Genomic DNA, 18,390 nt, shown 5'->3' with positions numbered 1-18,390 from the left:
AATGGATGGATGGAAACTATATTGCTCTTTAAATGTACCTACTGTGTACTTAAATTGCATCTAAATACAATGTATACCTTACATCCTGGCAGGGGTGTATTTAGGCCTAAAATGTTTCCTCCTCCTTCAAATTACAATTCAATAATAGCCTATTATCATACTAACTTAACTTATTGGGCACTAGGACCTTGGGGAGGCTGCTGCGCCGGCTTTCTCACTCTGCCAAGTAACGTCTTTCTTCAAGACAGCAGGATCAAAGCCGAGCAGTTTAGCTCAAAGTAAATGATGCACGGAGGTAATGATTAATGTAAGTACAGGTAGTTACAGAATGTGGTAGTTGTTAATGATTGTTACCTGCTTAAAGGTAGGTTTACTTGAGGCAAATGAAATGGAATATTTTAGTGGGCTATGTCAACACTAAGGTAACTTTTTGTGTATTTTTTTTAATCTGCCTCTAATGCTATCTTGGATCTAGCCCGATAGTGTTTATCTTTGTACATTGCAATCCTAGTTTGACTTGATTATAGCGAATGCATTGGGTGCTGTCCATTTCAGCACATTGTACAATTTTCATCATTCGATAATTAAGATGTACTTGGAATGTTTTTTGTTTGTTTGTATTTTTTTCCCGATTGACAAGTGTGTTTGACACTGAACTAGTTCATCTTTATCTCAGTGATAGTGTCTAAAGGAGCATAACATATCACAATATCGAAAAACTACACGGACAACAAAATAGATGTAAATGTTCATCAAAATCGTATTCATTTCTGCTCATATGTAAACAACTCAAAAGTTGACACTGTCAAATCCATTGTGTGTTAGGATTTGGGTTTGACACGGATATGAAAGCTGGTTTATCCGTCTGGAGAGGAAAATCACACTCTTTCTGAATGAACCAATGTATGAATTGTTTGAATACTAGAAACGCCACTGCCTCCTGGTGTGTCTTTTAAAAGTGCAACTGTGCCTCTGTTCCACAACTACATTGCTCCTCCCATTCCTTCCCCTCCTATCAGAAGACATTAAATTAATGGGTCAAGGGTCAACTCCCTCCCACTACTACAAGAACCCAACCGTCTTTTGCTGTGGAGCCATTTTCTGTGGTCTTCCTTCTTAGTACAACAACTAAAAGGGCAAGAAATTCACCAACTTTTTAAAAGCATGGCTAAGGCAGTCATGGCCCCGGTCTCATGTAAGTGCAGTGTGCTATACATATCTTTTCTTGTGTATAACGCTTGACTTCTGGAAGTATTTGTTCATGCGTTTAACTGTTCTGACAGCAGTGGATGGGCAGGAATCCCACATTCTCCGTGACCTGAATGAGCCTTTTGTTGACCAGACAGAGGGCCAACTCTTCTTGAATGACACCTTTAAAATCATAATGGAGGAGGTTCTCTGCAAGGGCACAGACATCAAGCACAAGGTATCATGGTGTTTAAAATCACAATGGTGTCAGATTACGGTAAGCACTGTGAGGAAAAACTCAAAAGCCATGTGTTCTTCTTGCAGGTGTGTGAGTGGAAAGAGCCAGAGGAGCTGGCTCTGCTACTGGATCTGGAGCTGAGGGCAACGGGGGAGCCACACCACAGGCTCCTGCAGAGAGTTCAAGATGTCGCCAAGTACAGCATCAAGACCAGTAAGACTGACAGAGACCGCTGAGACAATTAAACACTCCAGGTTGACCCTTGTTCTTTCATTATAAGACTGTTCTGTTTCTTTCAGGTCACCCACGTTTTATGAATCAGCAGTTTGGAGGAGTGGATTATCATGCCCTGGCTGGCCGATTCCTCACTGAGGCTCTCAACACTAACCTGTAAGAATCAATGTAATGTATAACTACAGCATATAAACCCATCATCAATGGTTGGAGGAAAAAGTCTATTAAATTTCATGCAAACAATGCAATGTATAAGATAATGTGATTGTGTTGGGCTGTGAAGGAAGACGTAAATGGCCCAATAACTTGGCACAGAACAGACAGAACTTCACAAATCATACTCAAAACGGCAAGTGACGAGCGTGTTAACAATTAAAATAACAGGCATTAAAAGCAGGTATGCAAACGGAGACAAGGGGCAGGGAAATTATCAGAATCTGGATTATGTTACTATTCTAACTCAAAAATCTAATATACATGTTACATAACTGTATACTACTTTATCTGTAGTTCTACTTTAGAAGAAAATGCTATCTTATCTTTACTGGTAAAAAAAAAAAAAAGCACACCCTTACTCACAGTCACACTGTGGTTCACTGCAGGAAATAATAGTTCATGTTAACAACAAATCCTAACCTTTATAGTTTACTGTTGGCAGCCTCTGTTATTCTTGCTTGGCTAAATAACAGAGCTAACGGCATATATAAACATTTCAGAAACTATAACTTCTTCAGACACAAAGGCCTGTTTTTGTAATTCATTCCCGTGCATGCTGCTGTGAGCTCTTCTCTCTTCGAGCTGTTCCACTTGGAACGGAGCCAGCAGCTGTTCAAGAAGGTTTGAATCAGAAACACAATGGTGCGTTCACGGTCCACACAGTAACAATGATTACAGGGCAAAGCTCAACATTATCATGATATTTTCAAATGTGAGAAACTTGAAAAAAATACAGTTATTTGAAGATGCTTTTCACAGTAATGTAAAATAGATATTAAAGAGGGGATTATGACTGTTAATTTATCATTCCTAACACTAACTGAACACTAGCTCTAAGAAGCTTTTAATAAATCATTAAAACTAATAATGTTTTAAGCAAATATTTATTAATTTCTATTAATCTAAGTGTTTTCAAATGACAACTAAAGATGACTAACAAAGTAATTTTTGGGGGGGGAAATTGTCCAAATCTTTGTTGAATTCACTTATTTATTAATATACCACCATTTTCCTTTTCGGATGACTAAGTTTGGCTATCTGGTAAGTAAAACGTCAAAGCTACAAAGAAGTATGCTTGGAGTACGAAATTACTTTACGATTCTTGTGATAATGTTTGTGTGTATGTAGAATACAATGTAGAATACAATGCAATAGTATGAAATGCAACAAACTATCAGACATGTTCTGTGTCAATGGCAGCTTCACCTATGAGGTGGCCCCAGTGTTTGTGCTGATGGAGGCTGAGGTTCTGAGAGGACTGCGACAGCTGGTCGGCTGGACAGAAGGTGACGGCCTTTTCTGCCCCGGAGGTTCTGCCTCTAATATGTACGCCATGAACCTCGCACGCTACCAACGTTTCCCAGAAGTCAAAAGCCAGGGTCTGTGTGGTCTCCCAAGACTAAACATCTTTACATCTTCAGAGGTAAGGAATGGTTATCATTGTATGTCAGATGTTTATTGACAATCACACTGTAGTTTAGAGGCCTTACTCATCCCACTTTGTACATCCTTGATTCCTTTCTTTGCGAAGAAAGAGACCGGAGAGACACAAGTTAAGGCAGTTAAGACAGTCAACAAACTCCTTTTAAATATGACATGAGCCACAGCTGCATCAATGATGCTCTGGAACTGTCTCCAGCTGCATCAGCTGTTCATTGTTTTGCTTTATTTCACGTTGTATCATGTCGTCACCTTACTAAAATAATGGCCTTCGTAATTTTTTGACAACAATGATTTTCTCTTTATTCTATACACATTTCATTGCATGACTCACTGCAAATGTTTATATAAAAAGTACTATACAAAGAAAGAGTGACATATGCTTGAGTGATATATATTATGTACACATACACTGTATTATCTACAGTTCTGTCTATCTATATGACAACATGAAATGCAACAAATAAGAGCTAAGTGAAAGAGAATAGTCTGATTGAAATAATTATTTGATGTCTGCAGCTGTTTGCACTTGTTGTATTTTAGAGCCATTACTCGGTGAAGAAAGGAGCTGCCTTTCTGGGGATTGGGACAGACAACGTCATCGTAGTGGAAGTGGATGATCGGTAATGTACTTTTTATTATAAGAGCTGAAACAACTCATAATATATGAGCTCATTAATTTTCATAATCGATTAAGTGCTTAAAGGTGTGTGTACATAAGGGATTCAGAGCATTAATATAGCAGCAAACAACAACTGTCTATAATATATAGTGAATTATGTCTACGTGGAGGTGTGAATCTTTACAAGCAATTTACATGTCAACGATTCCAAAGCTCAGCAGTTCTCGATGGAGCTTCAATTTGCCAAACCACTATAGTTGGATACTTTTTCAAAAATTAAAACAAGCAGTCAAATGTATCAGAAGTCCCTTTTTTTATATGTTGAAAGTGTTTTAAAAAATGTAATTACAATATAGTCTATAACAGTGACAGAGATATCAAGGAGAGGAGTGAAGGGAGAGCGACAAGCGCAACAGACAGTTAATGACAGCAAAACACAGTTAAGACTCACTGTGTTGAGATGAAACCAAACGCCTAAATCGGCATCACAACGTGCCCCACTGACTAGATCATGACTGCCGCTCGGCAGCAGTGTAGCACCCACTCTTAAGACCCTATTCATTATTAATCTTGTGATTCTTTACAATCTAAATGATATCTTATTGTGCGCTTCAGAGGCCGCATGATTCCAGATGACCTGGATAAAAAGATAAAGCTGGCAAAATCTCAGGTAAATTAAAACTAATACCAAGATGTAACGGTATGGTCACTTTGGTGGTTAAACAATAATTATCCACATGGTATAACTAACCATAAAGGATGTTGTCCATCTTGCAAGCCAGAAAGCACCAAGTGCAAGAAGGCTGTGTTCATTCTCAGTTTGTGCCTACCAGGGTGCAGTGCCATTCCTTGTTAGCTGCACATCAGGGACCACAGTGCGCGGCGCATTTGACCCACTGGACTGCATAGCTGATGTCTGTGAGAAACACAAGCTGTGGATGCATGTAGACGTGAGTCATCCTGTCAAAGACAAATCCGTGCCAGTTGACAAGCCTCTGTTGTCCATCCATCCAACATGCAGAGTTTTGTGTGTTTCAGGCTGCCTGGGGAGGGAGCGTGCTCTTTTCCAAGAAACACAGTCATCTGATGAAAGGAATTTCCAGGTATTCTGCATGTTTCAGTATGAGGAAGGTACAATTGTACCTCTACATGAGTAGACTTAGACAGTAGGGCATATATAGTCATGTAGAGATATAGACAATACATAGCTTATGGTTTGGGGTGTTTTTATGTGTCTGTGACAAGAGCAAACTCAGTAGCCTGGAATCCACACAAGATGCTGGTGGCTGGCCTGCAGTGTTCTGTCTTGCTACTACAGGATACCATGGTTTGAATCGACAACATCATCTGATACACAAAATAAAGGTCTATGTTGTTTGTTTTTTTAATCTTTGATCTTTTTAATTTCTGCTTGTCCTCAGAACTTGTTGAGGAAGTGCCACAGTGCGAACGCCACATACCTCTTCCAGCAAGACAAATTCTATGACGTGAATCTGGATGTCGGGGATAAGTCAGTGCAGTGCAGCCGCAAGGTTGACTGTCTGAAGTTATGGTTGATGTGGAAAGCTGTTGGCTCCATTGGCTTTGCTGAGCGTGTTGACAAAGCTTTTACCCATGCAAGGTAGGCATGCATCTGGAGCACAACACAAACCGTGTGGAGGTTGAGACCAGCAAGGAATTGAAAATTATCTAATCTATATATGGCATAAGTTGATGTTTCTTATTATAAACATGAAGGAAGAAGGATAATATGGGTCCACGTAACATTACACAGCAGGTTTAGATCCTTGTATGTTTCTTTTGATGTAAAATCCCCCCCAGTTTCTTCATAATTACCTCGCATTGAGTTGTGATCCAAGCCAACAAAGTGAAAACATATCATATTTTCTGCAGATATCTAGTGGAGCAAATGAAGAAAAGAGAAGGGTTTTGTCTTTTGCATGAGGTAAGTACATATGTCAAGCATACGGAGAAACATGAGGTGTTTTCTCCCTAAAACGCGTTTAGAACTTGTGTTGTTTTTTTGTCTCCTTGATCAGGCAGAGTTTGTGAATGTATGCTTCTGGTTCATACCACCCAGTATGAGGGGGAAGGAAGGAAATGCAGATTACCAGGACAGACTGGCAAAGGTAAGTTCCTGTATCACTGTACTGAGAAGAGTAAAGAAAATTGTTTTTATTTTTTATGGCTTAGCTCGACCATTGGCCAGGCACACGTGCACACAAACATGGAGGACAACATCTTTAAGTATTTACCAATTATGTGCAACACATCTGATTTAAATGGTTTACTTTATGTGTGTGTTTTTTTTTTTTGTTTTGTTCTTAATAAAAGGTCGCTCCAGTCATCAAGGAGCGCATGATGAAACAAGGCACTATGATGGTGGGCTATCAACCTTTGGGAAACAAGGTCAACTTTTTCCGTGCGGTTGTTTTCTCTCCGCTGCTTTCCCAGAAAGACATGGACTTCTTCCTTGACGAAATTGAAAGACTGGGAAAAGACTTGTGAACAAACCCCAACCTACACGACTATCTAGAAAGCAAGATTATGTCTCAAATTGTAACAAACAACCAAACTGTATTCAACTAGTGTGATTTGATCAAATAAGACCGCTGCGATGGTATAAGTAGAAATACTAAACCCTGAAATCTGAATACACTGAATAACTGCATTAATTGTTAGTTTTCTAAAGAAATGTCAAGAATTTAAAAAAATAGGACTTCATTTGAAGTAACTTGAACTTGTTTGTGGCATTTGTTTTAAAGATGTTTTGTAACATTTCAAGTGAATTAAAGTACTGTTCTAATTGGCTTAGTTCACTTCGTTCTTTCTTTTTACCTCTTTTTTGAACAACTAGAGAACTGCAACCCTGCTATTGTGGGAATGTACTGTATGTATCATTTGATATTTAACTTGTTGTAATAAGTGCTAGTGCCAGAAGAAAAGCCCTTGTTTCTGAATGAAAGGCATTCATTCAAGTTTCAAGTAACTTATAATAAAATGCAGAATAATTATAGAAGCAGTCATTGTCAATTAGAATATTAAATCTGAGTAAGCAATGTTGCCAAATTGTGGAAATGCTAAAATGCACCTCCTCTTTGTTCCATTCTGATTTTAAGACAGGTTAGGACTTATTGTTACTTTACTATGTAACTTATGCTATTTTACATGGATTGAAGTACTATAAATAGTTTAATAACGTTACTTAGATAGTGTAACGTTACTTCGATACAAAAAAAAATTGATCAATAAAAACAAAACTCATTGAGTAGTCATAAAAAAAACGACTTTGTTGCCATAACCAGAATAATTGTAATTCATTAATTCCATTCCTGAGGGAAGGCAAAAACTCGTGATATTTACAATAAAATTATTTCAATGTTAAATCGATTATTATTATCATCCATGAGCTTACACTCCCTCACAGCTATGGCCGCAAATGTGGATCGTTGATCTTTGGTCACGTGAGAGGCCGTCTGGCCAATCACTACTCGCTCCGGGGAGCACTTCCGGTGGCGTTTCCTGTCAGTGTTTGTAAACTGAGAAAAAATTGGAAGTGCGACAAGAAATAATATCCTACAAAACTCTAAAAATCAAAAGGTAAGTGGTGGCGTTTCAGGCGAATTTCATTCGCGGCTCCTTCCACCATTTTATAATCCGCTACGTGTCTGTTTCTAACAGATGTAGCCGGCGCGGGAGGCGTTATTTAGCGGTCGGCGCTGAGCCTGCACCGCACGCCCTGGCTGGCTGTTGTTGTGTTGTCTGGGGCGCGGGTGGGGGTTCAGTCATACAAGAGTTGTCCCAAAACCCAACTCCTGGCTAGCTAGCAGGTTAGCCTTTTCTGTTTCATCCAGTAGAGACTCCCAAGCACGCTTCACATTTTCTCACCTATTGTCTGACCGCTGGCTCCGCAGCATGCTCCACGTACAGTCCCGCTCGATCTGCGGAGCTCGTTTGTTCGGAGAAGACCTTGTTTTCAACAGAAACCCCCCCAAAACAACGGGGTTTTCATTAGGATAAGTCCCTAGCTAGCTCACTTGTGCACAAATGCACCATTTTTTAAAACGGCCATCATGTTTTTGTTTTTTTGCGAGATCATAAACTACACGCTTACCACCGAGAATGACTCGCGATGCTTTGCAACTTATAAATAGATGCATTTAATGAAATTAAAAACGTCTTCCACTGAAGTGAGGAATAGGCTAGTAGTGTTTGTTTACTATCGCAGGGTTTATGCATGGTCTGCATATGTCCATCTGCTACATCATTTTCATTCACAGCCTACTTGATGTGCATTTTACATTTAACATTACACCACTCATAATACTTCTTGTGGCATATTCGTCCATTAGTAGGTATGTGCATTGTGGTTTTATGTTAATTTGGCTGGGAATTAATGTTTAAATTCAAATATACAGCTTTCCAGTGCCAAGGATTGTGCGATTTCCCACTGAGCGTATGGCCATTCTGTTTAACCCAAAGGCTACACTGTTCTTGCCCTTTTAGTCTCGTGTATGTGTGATATTTTTAGCGTTTTTAGAAGTTTTTCCGACCATAGTTGTATACTCACCAAGAGGCATTTCTATTTTACGGATTGATTCTAAATGTGCATGAACGTATACAGCCGTTCCTGTTTATTCTACATTTAAAACAGTTTGTTGAACTATTCACACTAGGCATTATAATTGCTAACTCACATATTTTGCAATAAGTAACACATGTGTCTCAGTCTAGAAGAGTTTAGTAAGTACTAACTAACTGCTCAAGAAGTCAGACACTTTCTTCGGTATTGTATTCTTAAAATTGTTTTTTTATAAATACGGTACAATTGCAAATCTCCACCGACTGAAGGTGTTGGAACTTTTTCTTCAGGATAGAGCAAACATGAAAGACGATCAAATTAGATCCAAAGCATTATATGCTGTTATGTAATTACTGGAGGATTTGTTTGAGCTGAAATGTGTGCCAAAATATTGTTGTGCTGCTGAGATTTTCCTGCCTACACATTTTATTCTACAGATTTAAAAAAACATCTTTGTCTGATAAAGATCCTTAAATCACACCACAATAATTTCACAGTTTTAAAATAATCGCATTTACATATTTTCTTTCTCTGCACCTGTAACCTCAGTGCCAGACTTGGTTGCCGGAAATCCATTTCCCTGTATTTTGAGAAATTATAGTTTAAGTCATCAAATCATTGCCTTTTTATCTTTTAAGATGGCCATAATAGTTTAAAGCAAGGTAGATGAAGTTGTATTTATAGTGCACTTGCTGCTCTCAAAGAGCAACTTTTTAATATACTGGTCTTATATACATTTCAGTATCATAAATGCATCATGTATTTTGCATTCCTTTTCACCGTTTTTCTTTTTCCTATTTGCTGTCATTATTTTCCTCAATCTGTTTCTCTTGCTTTTCTGTCAACATGGCATGCACCAAACCATTTGGGCTTTCTGGCCTGAAAACTGCACATATGAATGCTGCAACTAAATTTCTGGTCATAAATCCAGATTTGGAGATTCGTGAAATTTATTAAATCAGTCTGGCTTTCCAGCTCCTCATTGCAGCATGTAAAACTGTTAGCCTTTAGCCTTATGTTGTCATGCCTCTACTTTCAGGCTTCGGCCCCAGATGATTTGGGTGGTTGTGGTCTCTTCTATTGCCCCCTCATCCTAAGTGAAGCCCCCTCTGTTCCCACAAACACACACGCATTCAAACCACGGCGATGACACACCATTCTAACAACTCTGTTCGAGACCATATGAAATGGGTCAGTGGAAGTCTCTTCACCATCATGTTTTTAGTTTGTATTCCCAATCCTAGTGCCAGTGCATTTCTCTGTTAATCCCGTTACTCAACTCCCTCTCATTCCCTTGACTCACCTCCTCATTCCCCTGATTCCTTGTCTCTGTGAGGGGTCCTGCGTCCACCTCTTTCTGCTCTGACATGGTGTTTGTGTTGCCAGGCTGGGTTGCTGGGCTGCGAGGCGGTGCTGTCCAGCATGGCCCTGATGCAAGCCAACAACATCCCAGGCCAGAAAAGGATGATGTCACCATTGGGTCAAGGGCACAGGTCCAGTCCCGAGAGCCACCAAACCCACTCGCAGCACAGCCACAACCACCACGGACACCAGGTTCACCATGGACAACCCCACCACAGTAACATGGGCCATCCTTCAGCTGGGAGCTGTCCACCCTTGGTATGAGAGAAAAGATTGGGCAGAGTCACCCAGAACGCCTGTTAAAGCTGTTATTTTTAACTCTGTTTATAAACAACACTTAAGTTGTTATAATTGAGTTATGGCAGTGAAAATTAACTTTAAAATAGTTTTAAGTTCTGTTTATACATCAGCCTGCCCACAGGAGGAGTTATAGTTGGAAAATAATTCATATCTGCTTACAACGACACTATAGTGCCTTATGAACCAGTCAATTGTATACTCTGCCCATAAAAGGGGTTGAAGTATTATCCTGTATATGCAGAGTGCAGTTTACATTACTCACTACCATTTCTTTTTTCAAAAGCTGATACGAAAAGACGGGGATTATCATTCATCAAGAATGATGGACGGAAAGGACCTGCAGGCCAACCAGAATATGCAACCCAAGAAGAAGCACAAAAAAGCAGGGTCATCCAGCAAAGTCAAAGTGGAGGTAAGGATTGTTGCAAAGCTACATGTCTACATGCCATTTAAGTGCAGAGATCTAGCCTTGATCATCAACTCATTCACTCACTCATTTCAACTCATTTTGTTTTGTTCGTCAGCATTTACTTCCACAAATCGATATGAGTGATGACAGTTCCTTGAAAGTCCAGAAGAACTTCATCTGTGACCACTGCTATGGAGCTTTCCGGAGTAGTTACCACCTCAAGCGACACATTCTTACACATACAGGTGAGAACTCGCAGCTCACGTCATCGACGTTTTCTTTCTCTCTCCTTTGCATGTGGTGGTTCGATGTGTTAAACGACATTATGAGTAATGAGTCCACTGTTCAGGCTCTTATGCTTCATCAGCACACAAAAAAACACAGATTTAAACCATCTTGAAGGATTTCAAGAACAAAATTGGATGTATACAATTGTTTAAATGTATAGTATCCATGTTTTTATTTATTTCTAATGTATAGTATGCATGTTTTTATTTATTTATAATGTATAGTATACATGTTTTTATTTATTTATAATGTATAGTACGCATGTTTTTATTTGGTTGGAATGCCTTATTTGTTATTTCTAACAGTCCTTATTCTTTTTCTCTTTGTGAAAGTTGGTTTTTAGTTATAGTCCACAGACTAACAGCTCTTTTGATTAGGACTCGCAAAAAAGAGATTAAAAATGACAAATTAGTAATAATAAAATATCTTGCCTCCATTGAAATATGCCCCTGAGACTTGCTACATGGTGCTAAATGGTCTGCTTGTGTTATTCACAGGAGAGAAGCCATATGCTTGTGACGCGTGCGACATGCGGTTTATTCAGCGTTACCACCTGGACAGACACAAGAGGGTGCACAGCGGAGAGAAGCCGTACCAGTGTGATCGCTGCCATCAGGTCAGTTAGCCGTCGCTTCAATCACGCTAAGGCTTTACATTTACATTTTGTACAATTATGGTTCTGTATATTCTTACAGCAGGAAACAAATCCACCTGTCAGCATTGTCAGTAGCATTGTTATGCTAACTGAAACTGAAACGCACGTCTTTCTTTTCCTCCAGAACTTCTCCCGGACAGACCGGCTGCTAAGACACCGACGCCTATGTACAGTGGGGATGAGCAAAGAAGAAAGCCAGTTCTCACAGGATGCATCCGCCCATTCAGCTTCCTGGAGCCCCCTACAGCCTTCCAACAACCGTCTGACTGTCTGACCCTCCGCTCCCCACGGAGATCCCCACAGACAGCAAACAGCAGCCTGCAGCTCCGTAATGTCCCACGTTAGAGCTCAACAGTACTGTAAGCTGAAAACAGCGTTGCTTAACCACAACCAAACTTTCCTTTGCTCTCGCCAGCTCATTCACAGAGCTCGATAATGGATTTTTATATATTTTTTTAATCTACAATTCCATTTATGAACCAGACAAAAGGGGAAGGACTAATTCATGTTCATGGACAACAGGTCTTGGTACTATGGCAATAACTGAATTAAAAATGCACACGGCTCCTTTCATCTGAAAGGTTGCAGGTATTTTTTTCTTGCTGTTGCTGCCGATCGCAAGTATTTTTGACTGTGTTGACTGTCAATGTATCACGCAGCAGCTCTTGGGTATCCTGTTGACCTGCATAACAACCCCGGTGCTGGCCTCTCCTCCATACGGACAGTTCCCTAAAGGACACGCATACAGAACTGTATAGCTTTTCAGTGTTCAAATTCTTCTCATTTTGTGTTCCTTACGTTACTAATTCTGTACCAGCTACTGCTCATGAGTGAAAAGGTCACGGCAGACTTGTGGTCCTATTCAATACTGAAGGTGTGCGTAAGGCATCTAACATGAAACATAATGTCATTTTTATAACAGTGATCTAAACATGAATTGGGCTTATTACAGAGTGAAATGCAACTGGTATTCCATTTTCACTTCATATAGAAGATCACCCTTTTTTTTATTTTAATTTTAAATGGAAATCAAATCATTTCTATCATGCTACTCGCCAATAGCTGTAAAACTGGATTACATATGCACCCCTGTTGGTGATGTGTACAAACAGGTTGAAACACACTAAAAGTTAACAAGATGCTCCTGAAATGTAAAATGTTCGACTACTGTTGGCATTAGTTAGGTTGTGTAGCGTACATTCTCACTGTTCGACCTTGTTTTAAAGGGGTTCATCCTGACTGTTTATATGTTACATTGTTGAAATGCAGCAGAAGGCTGACAGGTTGTTGATGCTCTTGATAAAAAAGTTACTGAGCTTCTTTATCCTTTAATGACCGGATGTAGGAACCACCTGTCTGTCGAAGAAATGAAAAAAAGAAGTTGCCTCTGTAATACCCCCTCAATATAAATGTTTACTGTCTCTGTTACCAGAAACCACTGTCAGTCTTATTTTTTCCTGCTCAGCGTTTATAGATTTTTCTGAATTTGAATTTGAAACGTCCGTCCTTTCAAATGTATTTTGGTAAGTGAGGCGGCTATATGTCATCATAAATCCTGGGATTTACCTGAAAGTCCTTGAGAGTGCATTAGCACACAATTAAATCAAAGCTGGTCCGAGGCCTACAGTTATTTTCAGTGGCGGTACTGGGGGAAGTGTAGTGCCAATTTGTTAAAGTCAGTGCCCAGTCAAACAGTTGCAACGTAACTGTTTTGGTTCATCCACATATTTCTGAGAGCTCTCCTCTGTCTTGACCTAACTGAATGTGATCTGAACACAGCACCATGCCGTTTCATCTCCAGTTTAACCATGAGCGTCTTCAATGAAGATCCAGAGCTGTGCACGGGGGAATATAAGGTCCGCGTGGCATTTTGTAAAGTGCTAACCTACATTATATTATTTTTAGGCCTTTGTATGATGAAATCAGACTGTAAACACTGGACTGACGATGTTAGCTCAATTGTAGAGGATTGTATTGTAGACTGGTACTTCTGTTGCTGTCAGACTTTTAGATTATGTGAAGGGAGTTTGGGGCCTACCACTGAGTTGTCTACTTTTTATGAAGTTAATATATATTTAAATTGTATTAGGGGTAGGAAATAGTATGTACGGGACCTACACTTCAAAAGAAAATCAAAGTATTTACAAAGTTATAATCCTTAGTCTGATTTCTTATGACAACTGAAAATGGGAAGTCATCTTTCAACTTGCTATTAGGAGTACAATACAAGCTGCCACTCTTGCTTTTGTTAGTATAGCTGCCATGATTAGTCAGCATATTTTTACTTTTGCATGTATTTGTTGGAAAGATCTTCTATACTTTTTGTTTTGGAGATTTTTTTTTTCATGTGAGCCCCACCTTTTTGTCATTTCAGGGGTGAAGTGAAATCTATTTTGACTCAGTCAATCATTCTGTAGTGAACAAAGTTTTAGGGCCCCAAGTCTCAATAAAGCTGTTACACTTTTTAAACAAACGCTTGTTCAAATCATTCAGAGCCATTTCAGCTGCCTTTCACTTGGGTCAACATAAATTGAGAAATGCAATTACTTCTCAAAAAACACAATATTTACTGAATCTTCTGAACTAGAAAAGCCTGTAAAACATTTCAGGAATATGTAATGCGCCAATCTTGTCAGCAGGTGGCAGCCATGACCACATACTCGCAATATTCTCTATAATTTTGATGAAAAAAAACACTTTAAAATGTTTTCCCACCTTAGTGAATGAGATGAAAGCATTCAGTCCTCACTTTCGATTGCTTCTCTTGCATATTGTTATCAGAATTAATTAAATGGGGAGAACATTGTTGCTCCACACATAAACAAGTCTTGGAAACAGGCAGTGAGACGAATGTCCAAAAGGGGAACTTCTGTTACCACACAAATCTGGCATTAATAGAAAGTTTGGGTCAGAATATTGTCGATCTACAATTATATACACAACTTTGATACAAGCCATTTAATCACCTGTATTAGATGATGGCATTTACCTCTCTTTCTTTTTAAACAATCAGACTACAAATGTAACCTGCTTTGTGTGACTATTCTTATCTACTTCTAAAAAAAAAACGTGATTGTCTAAAATAATGAATCTAATTGAATCCCTTTTTTCTAATCACTTAAAACAAAACCTTTTTCCTCACATTTGAGTAGCTTAGATTTGCTTTTTGGATGACAAGACAATGAAAGCAATACATTTTTTTCATGAAATGAGGAAAGAGGAATTCCCTCTTAATGGTTATCTTCATACAACAACAAATTGCAATAGAGTTTTTTTACGAAGCCTTGTCTGCACCACAAGAGGGAGGTGTATCCCAAATTACTGTCGGTTCACGACCTTCCTTGAGACAGTACCAACAGACGCCTGCACTGTGCAAAGCCAAGTGCTCTGGAGTTTTCAGGGGCTTTCTTTGTGAAAGCAGAGATGATCAATACCTCAATCACTGACATCATGGCCTGGCGTTGGTCGACAATATATGACCTCGATCTGAAGTTGCATTGCACTCTTTGGAACTTGCAATGCTAAGTTTAGAAAATCTCATTTGATTACAAATCTTGCCAAAAATTTACGCCGCAGTCGGTCCTTTAAAGAATTTAAATTCGCGATAGGTGTTGCTGGAATGAAGATACATTGTCAAACTGGGTAATTAAACCGTTTTAACTGTCTGTGTGGCTGCAGCACATTCTTTAGTAAAATAGGAAGAACCTCTTCTCGTCATTCTGTCTGCGTAGGTATTGCCATCCGTCCTACGCTCGGCGGATCTTACCCTTTAGCACCTTCCTCCTTGCTATTGACCAGCGCCTTAATTAAAGCATTAGGATAGGCAGGATGAGATCAGCCTCAAGGCTGCTGGGAGTGTGCGCCTTCCCCCACGGGAGACATCCCCTCCCTCTGCAGCCTGATTTACAGCACCCACAGGCCCCTGGCACTTAACAATGGACCTCTTTAAGTGAGGTAGATGGGGAGGCGACCAGAAAGGGGGAGATAACACTCCATCTTCATACACAAAGTGCTGAAATCATCTCGGTTCGAAATCATCTCGGCGAGACAGACTGATCGTGGAGTCGGTCCAGAGTTAAAGTGTAGGAGTGCTGCTTTGTGCTCAGTCTGGCTCACTCCATCAGGGAGGAGAGCTCTGTTTAAGAATGATAGCCAACTAAGCTCACCTCTCCTGTCAGAGGGATTAAAAAAAAACAGGACCTCCAAAAAGAAATTCCCCCCAAAAACCAGTAAATCTCCGATGACTGTGCATAGTGTGTTCTGTAAACATGTGGGTGGTTCAAGGGTTTACAAAAACAAGTGCAGAAGCAGAAAGGTCCCGTCTCCTACAAATATTTGGATGGCCCCTGATCAAATACATCTCAAGCTCACGACAAATGATTGAAACCCTCCCAACAATAGCTCCCGCTATCTCCCTCTCCCCGAGGTATGGGAGAGCCTTTTCATCTCAGGCTTTGATTAATAAAGGAATCGCTGGTTGGTTGAAGGCAGTGATCTGCTCTGCCCCCCCCCCCCCCACCCTCCTCCATCATCCATCATGCCTGTGACAGCCCACCTCTCTGTGTTAATTAGCGTTGATATTTAAGCTGTCTAAGGTGTTCCATGGCCGTCAGCATGGTGGTGCTGCTCATCATTAAAATTAAAATTCCTCTGTCCGGGTTACTCCCATCTTCCCGGACACCTCAGTGAACACGTCCTCAAACCTTTCACACAGTATGCAATCAAGACATGAGAATAAATGAGAACACAACGGCAGTTTTTCTTTAAAAGAAGAACAGACATGCGAGGCATCTGTAATTAAATGAATCAACTGTGAATATAACTGTGTTGGGGCGCTCACTGTTTTTTTTTTTCACATCTATTTTAATGTTAACCCAACTATGTCAGCATTAATGTAAAATCATCAATTTGACTTATCGCACTTGCTCAATAACTATTTGATATTATATTAAAGAATTTGCCATAAATCTAAAGTTCTCGTCCAACAATGAGCAGTGAAAGTGAGAAGGCATTACTTATTAATGATTACCAAATATTGTAATATTCTCTTATACTGGGGGCTATTATTCAGATATCAATTATGTATGTAGCTGGATCTTGGTCTACCTTTATAACCAAAAGGCATCCTGCACCAGTATGAGGTCTTTAGCAGTATAAAATTAAAGAATAGCCGGGTCAATTGAGGGGCGTTTTAGCAAATGAAAACCATTTCACATTAATCTGAGATGGAAAGAATGGCCTCCAAAGTGTACAAAGTTGGTGTATTCGGTGGCCAGTGTTTCTGTTTGGGTTGCCAAAGTATAATAGATGTCTGGAAATGACTGACGGGATGTCAGCCAGCCTCCTGCATCACAAAACATCTCTGACGGGGAACGTTCGGTCACATCATGCTTCAAACTGTCCCATAGTCCGATGTCTGCCACTTCTCAGCAAGATGAATTTGCCCCTGCCTGCTGATCCCAATACTCCAAACTAAATCTCAGAGGAGACGAGAAGTGAAAGCATCATCCATGACATTGGTAACAAAGGAAAAGTCAAGTTTTGCCACCTTGTGTGTTTTGATACATTCAAATTAACCTTCAGTCATCCTGAATCAGCAAAATTGACTTTTAGCAATTTGGCTCAATCGCAAGTATGGAAGGAAGCCTAAGAGATGGAGAGTGGAGAGAGACTGGTTCGGAAGTACGGGGAAGCAGAGGTACAAAAAAGGTTGGAATTGTTTGAACATGTATGTAAATAATAATCATATTCCATTTAGCTGCTTCAGTTTCAAGGAGTAAACCTATTTCTGATGTCTAATGTACATATAAAACCACACTAGACTGCAAGTCCTCAATTCAAACAATGACTTAAACTTCTGCACTAATTAAAACTGTTAGAATAAACAACGCTGACAAAGAGAGGAGCCCCAGAGGCTGCGGAGTGAGGGCCTGCTGCTCTCCACGGATACTTATGGTCGGCAGCGTGCAGATACATTTACAAAGATCAAGTTTAGTTGTGCGGGACCTTGTTGCTGAGATTTATTTGGCGACAAAGAGTAATCCACATTCCCCTTGAACAGGATGGACTTCCCGGCACACTGCTGACGGTGTAAAAACACTCTCCAACAGAGGTGTGCTAAGCCTCGCCAGATACATTGACATGCCTTACGCCTCCCTATTAATCTACAGCTTGTTGGGACACGCTCAAGCTGCTTCTCCAGGGAACAGCCAAGCAGCCACAACAAGAGTCCGTATTTGAACTTCGGAGGCGCTGGATGCTCCCTGCACTGGGGTGAAGACATTTTTTATCTGGGAAGCCATGACCTTTCCAAAGAGCAGAAACACACTAAACAAATATCAGGAGCGATGTTAATCAAAACCACCCATTTATTCTCGAGTTTGCTTTTATCGGAATGCAAATTATTCACCACTTTAAAGCCGTCAATTTGGTCGAACCCTTACTAACAATGTAGTTTTTGCCAATCCAAAAGGAGTCACAGTCATTTTAAAGGTTATACAAACAGCAGAGCACACAAAGCATGATTTTTACAGAAAAGACCTCAGTGAAATGGTTAACTCTCTACAGGTACACTTCTCTCAACCTCTTCAAAGACACCGCCGAACTATCCGTCATTCCTCCGAGTTCAGGGGGATCATGTCTCTTAAAGATGTAAAAACCTGTTTTCTTTCTCTTACATGACACATTGTCAGAGGGCATGTGTGTAACCCCAAGTGATCAAGTTCATGAGAAGGTCTCTGATGAAATTATGCAATCTCACTTGACAAGGAAAGTCCAGGGCTTTCCTCTCTCTCTCTTTATTGTCCGACAATTTTCTCCTTGAGTAGACAACCCCAAGTGTGAAGTGAAAGAGTAA

General features: G+C 40.0%; 2 protein-coding genes across 6 annotated transcripts; both read left to right on the top strand.

The window, feature by feature from the left end:
- The first annotated feature begins 223 nt into the window (after nt 1–223).
- On the top strand, nt 224–6,748 carry csad (cysteine sulfinic acid decarboxylase). 4 transcript variants are annotated; one of them, XM_068597742.1, is made up of 14 exons: nt 224–307; nt 1,287–1,426; nt 1,513–1,639; nt 1,726–1,816; nt 3,077–3,299; nt 3,860–3,939; nt 4,554–4,608; nt 4,772–4,888; nt 4,977–5,041; nt 5,184–5,265; nt 5,360–5,559; nt 5,832–5,883; nt 5,978–6,067; nt 6,273–6,748. In XM_068597742.1, exons 2-14 carry the CDS (start codon nt 1,385–1,387, stop codon nt 6,444–6,446), a joined length of 1,398 nt encoding a protein of 465 aa, XP_068453843.1. In that variant the 5' UTR covers nt 224–307; nt 1,287–1,384; the 3' UTR covers nt 6,447–6,748. The 4 variants fall into 4 exon arrangements, with proteins under 4 accessions (XP_068453843.1, XP_068453844.1, XP_068453841.1 ...); XM_068597743.1 differs by having other exon boundaries at nt 290–307; nt 1,284–1,426; XM_068597740.1 differs by lacking the exon at nt 224–307 and adding an exon at nt 540–1,195 and having other exon boundaries at nt 1,284–1,426.
- Nucleotides 6,749–7,454: 706 nt separating this feature from the next.
- Nucleotides 7,455–13,983, top strand: znf740b (zinc finger protein 740b). Of its 2 annotated transcripts, XM_068598673.1 has the most exons (7): nt 7,466–7,538; nt 9,560–9,711; nt 9,907–10,140; nt 10,466–10,594; nt 10,707–10,836; nt 11,377–11,495; nt 11,659–13,983. In XM_068598673.1, the coding sequence occupies exons 2-7, from the start codon at nt 9,667–9,669 to the stop codon at nt 11,806–11,808; spliced, it is 807 nt and encodes a 268-aa protein (XP_068454774.1). In that variant the 5' UTR covers nt 7,466–7,538; nt 9,560–9,666; the 3' UTR covers nt 11,809–13,983. The 2 variants fall into 2 exon arrangements, with proteins under 2 accessions (XP_068454775.1, XP_068454774.1); XM_068598674.1 differs by lacking the exon at nt 9,560–9,711 and having other exon boundaries at nt 7,455–7,538.
- Nucleotides 13,984–18,390: the final 4,407 nt, after the last annotated feature.

The sequence above is a fragment of the Clinocottus analis genome, unplaced genomic scaffold (genome assembly GCF_023055335.1).
Source record: "Clinocottus analis isolate CAN_PGR_092001 unplaced genomic scaffold, fCliAna1.0.p SCAF_4, whole genome shotgun sequence".
In the NCBI taxonomy this organism is placed as follows: Eukaryota; Metazoa; Chordata; class Actinopteri; order Perciformes; family Cottidae; genus Clinocottus; species Clinocottus analis.
Note: the sequence above shows the minus strand (reverse complement) of the source record. Positions and strands in the feature narration are given on the sequence as shown.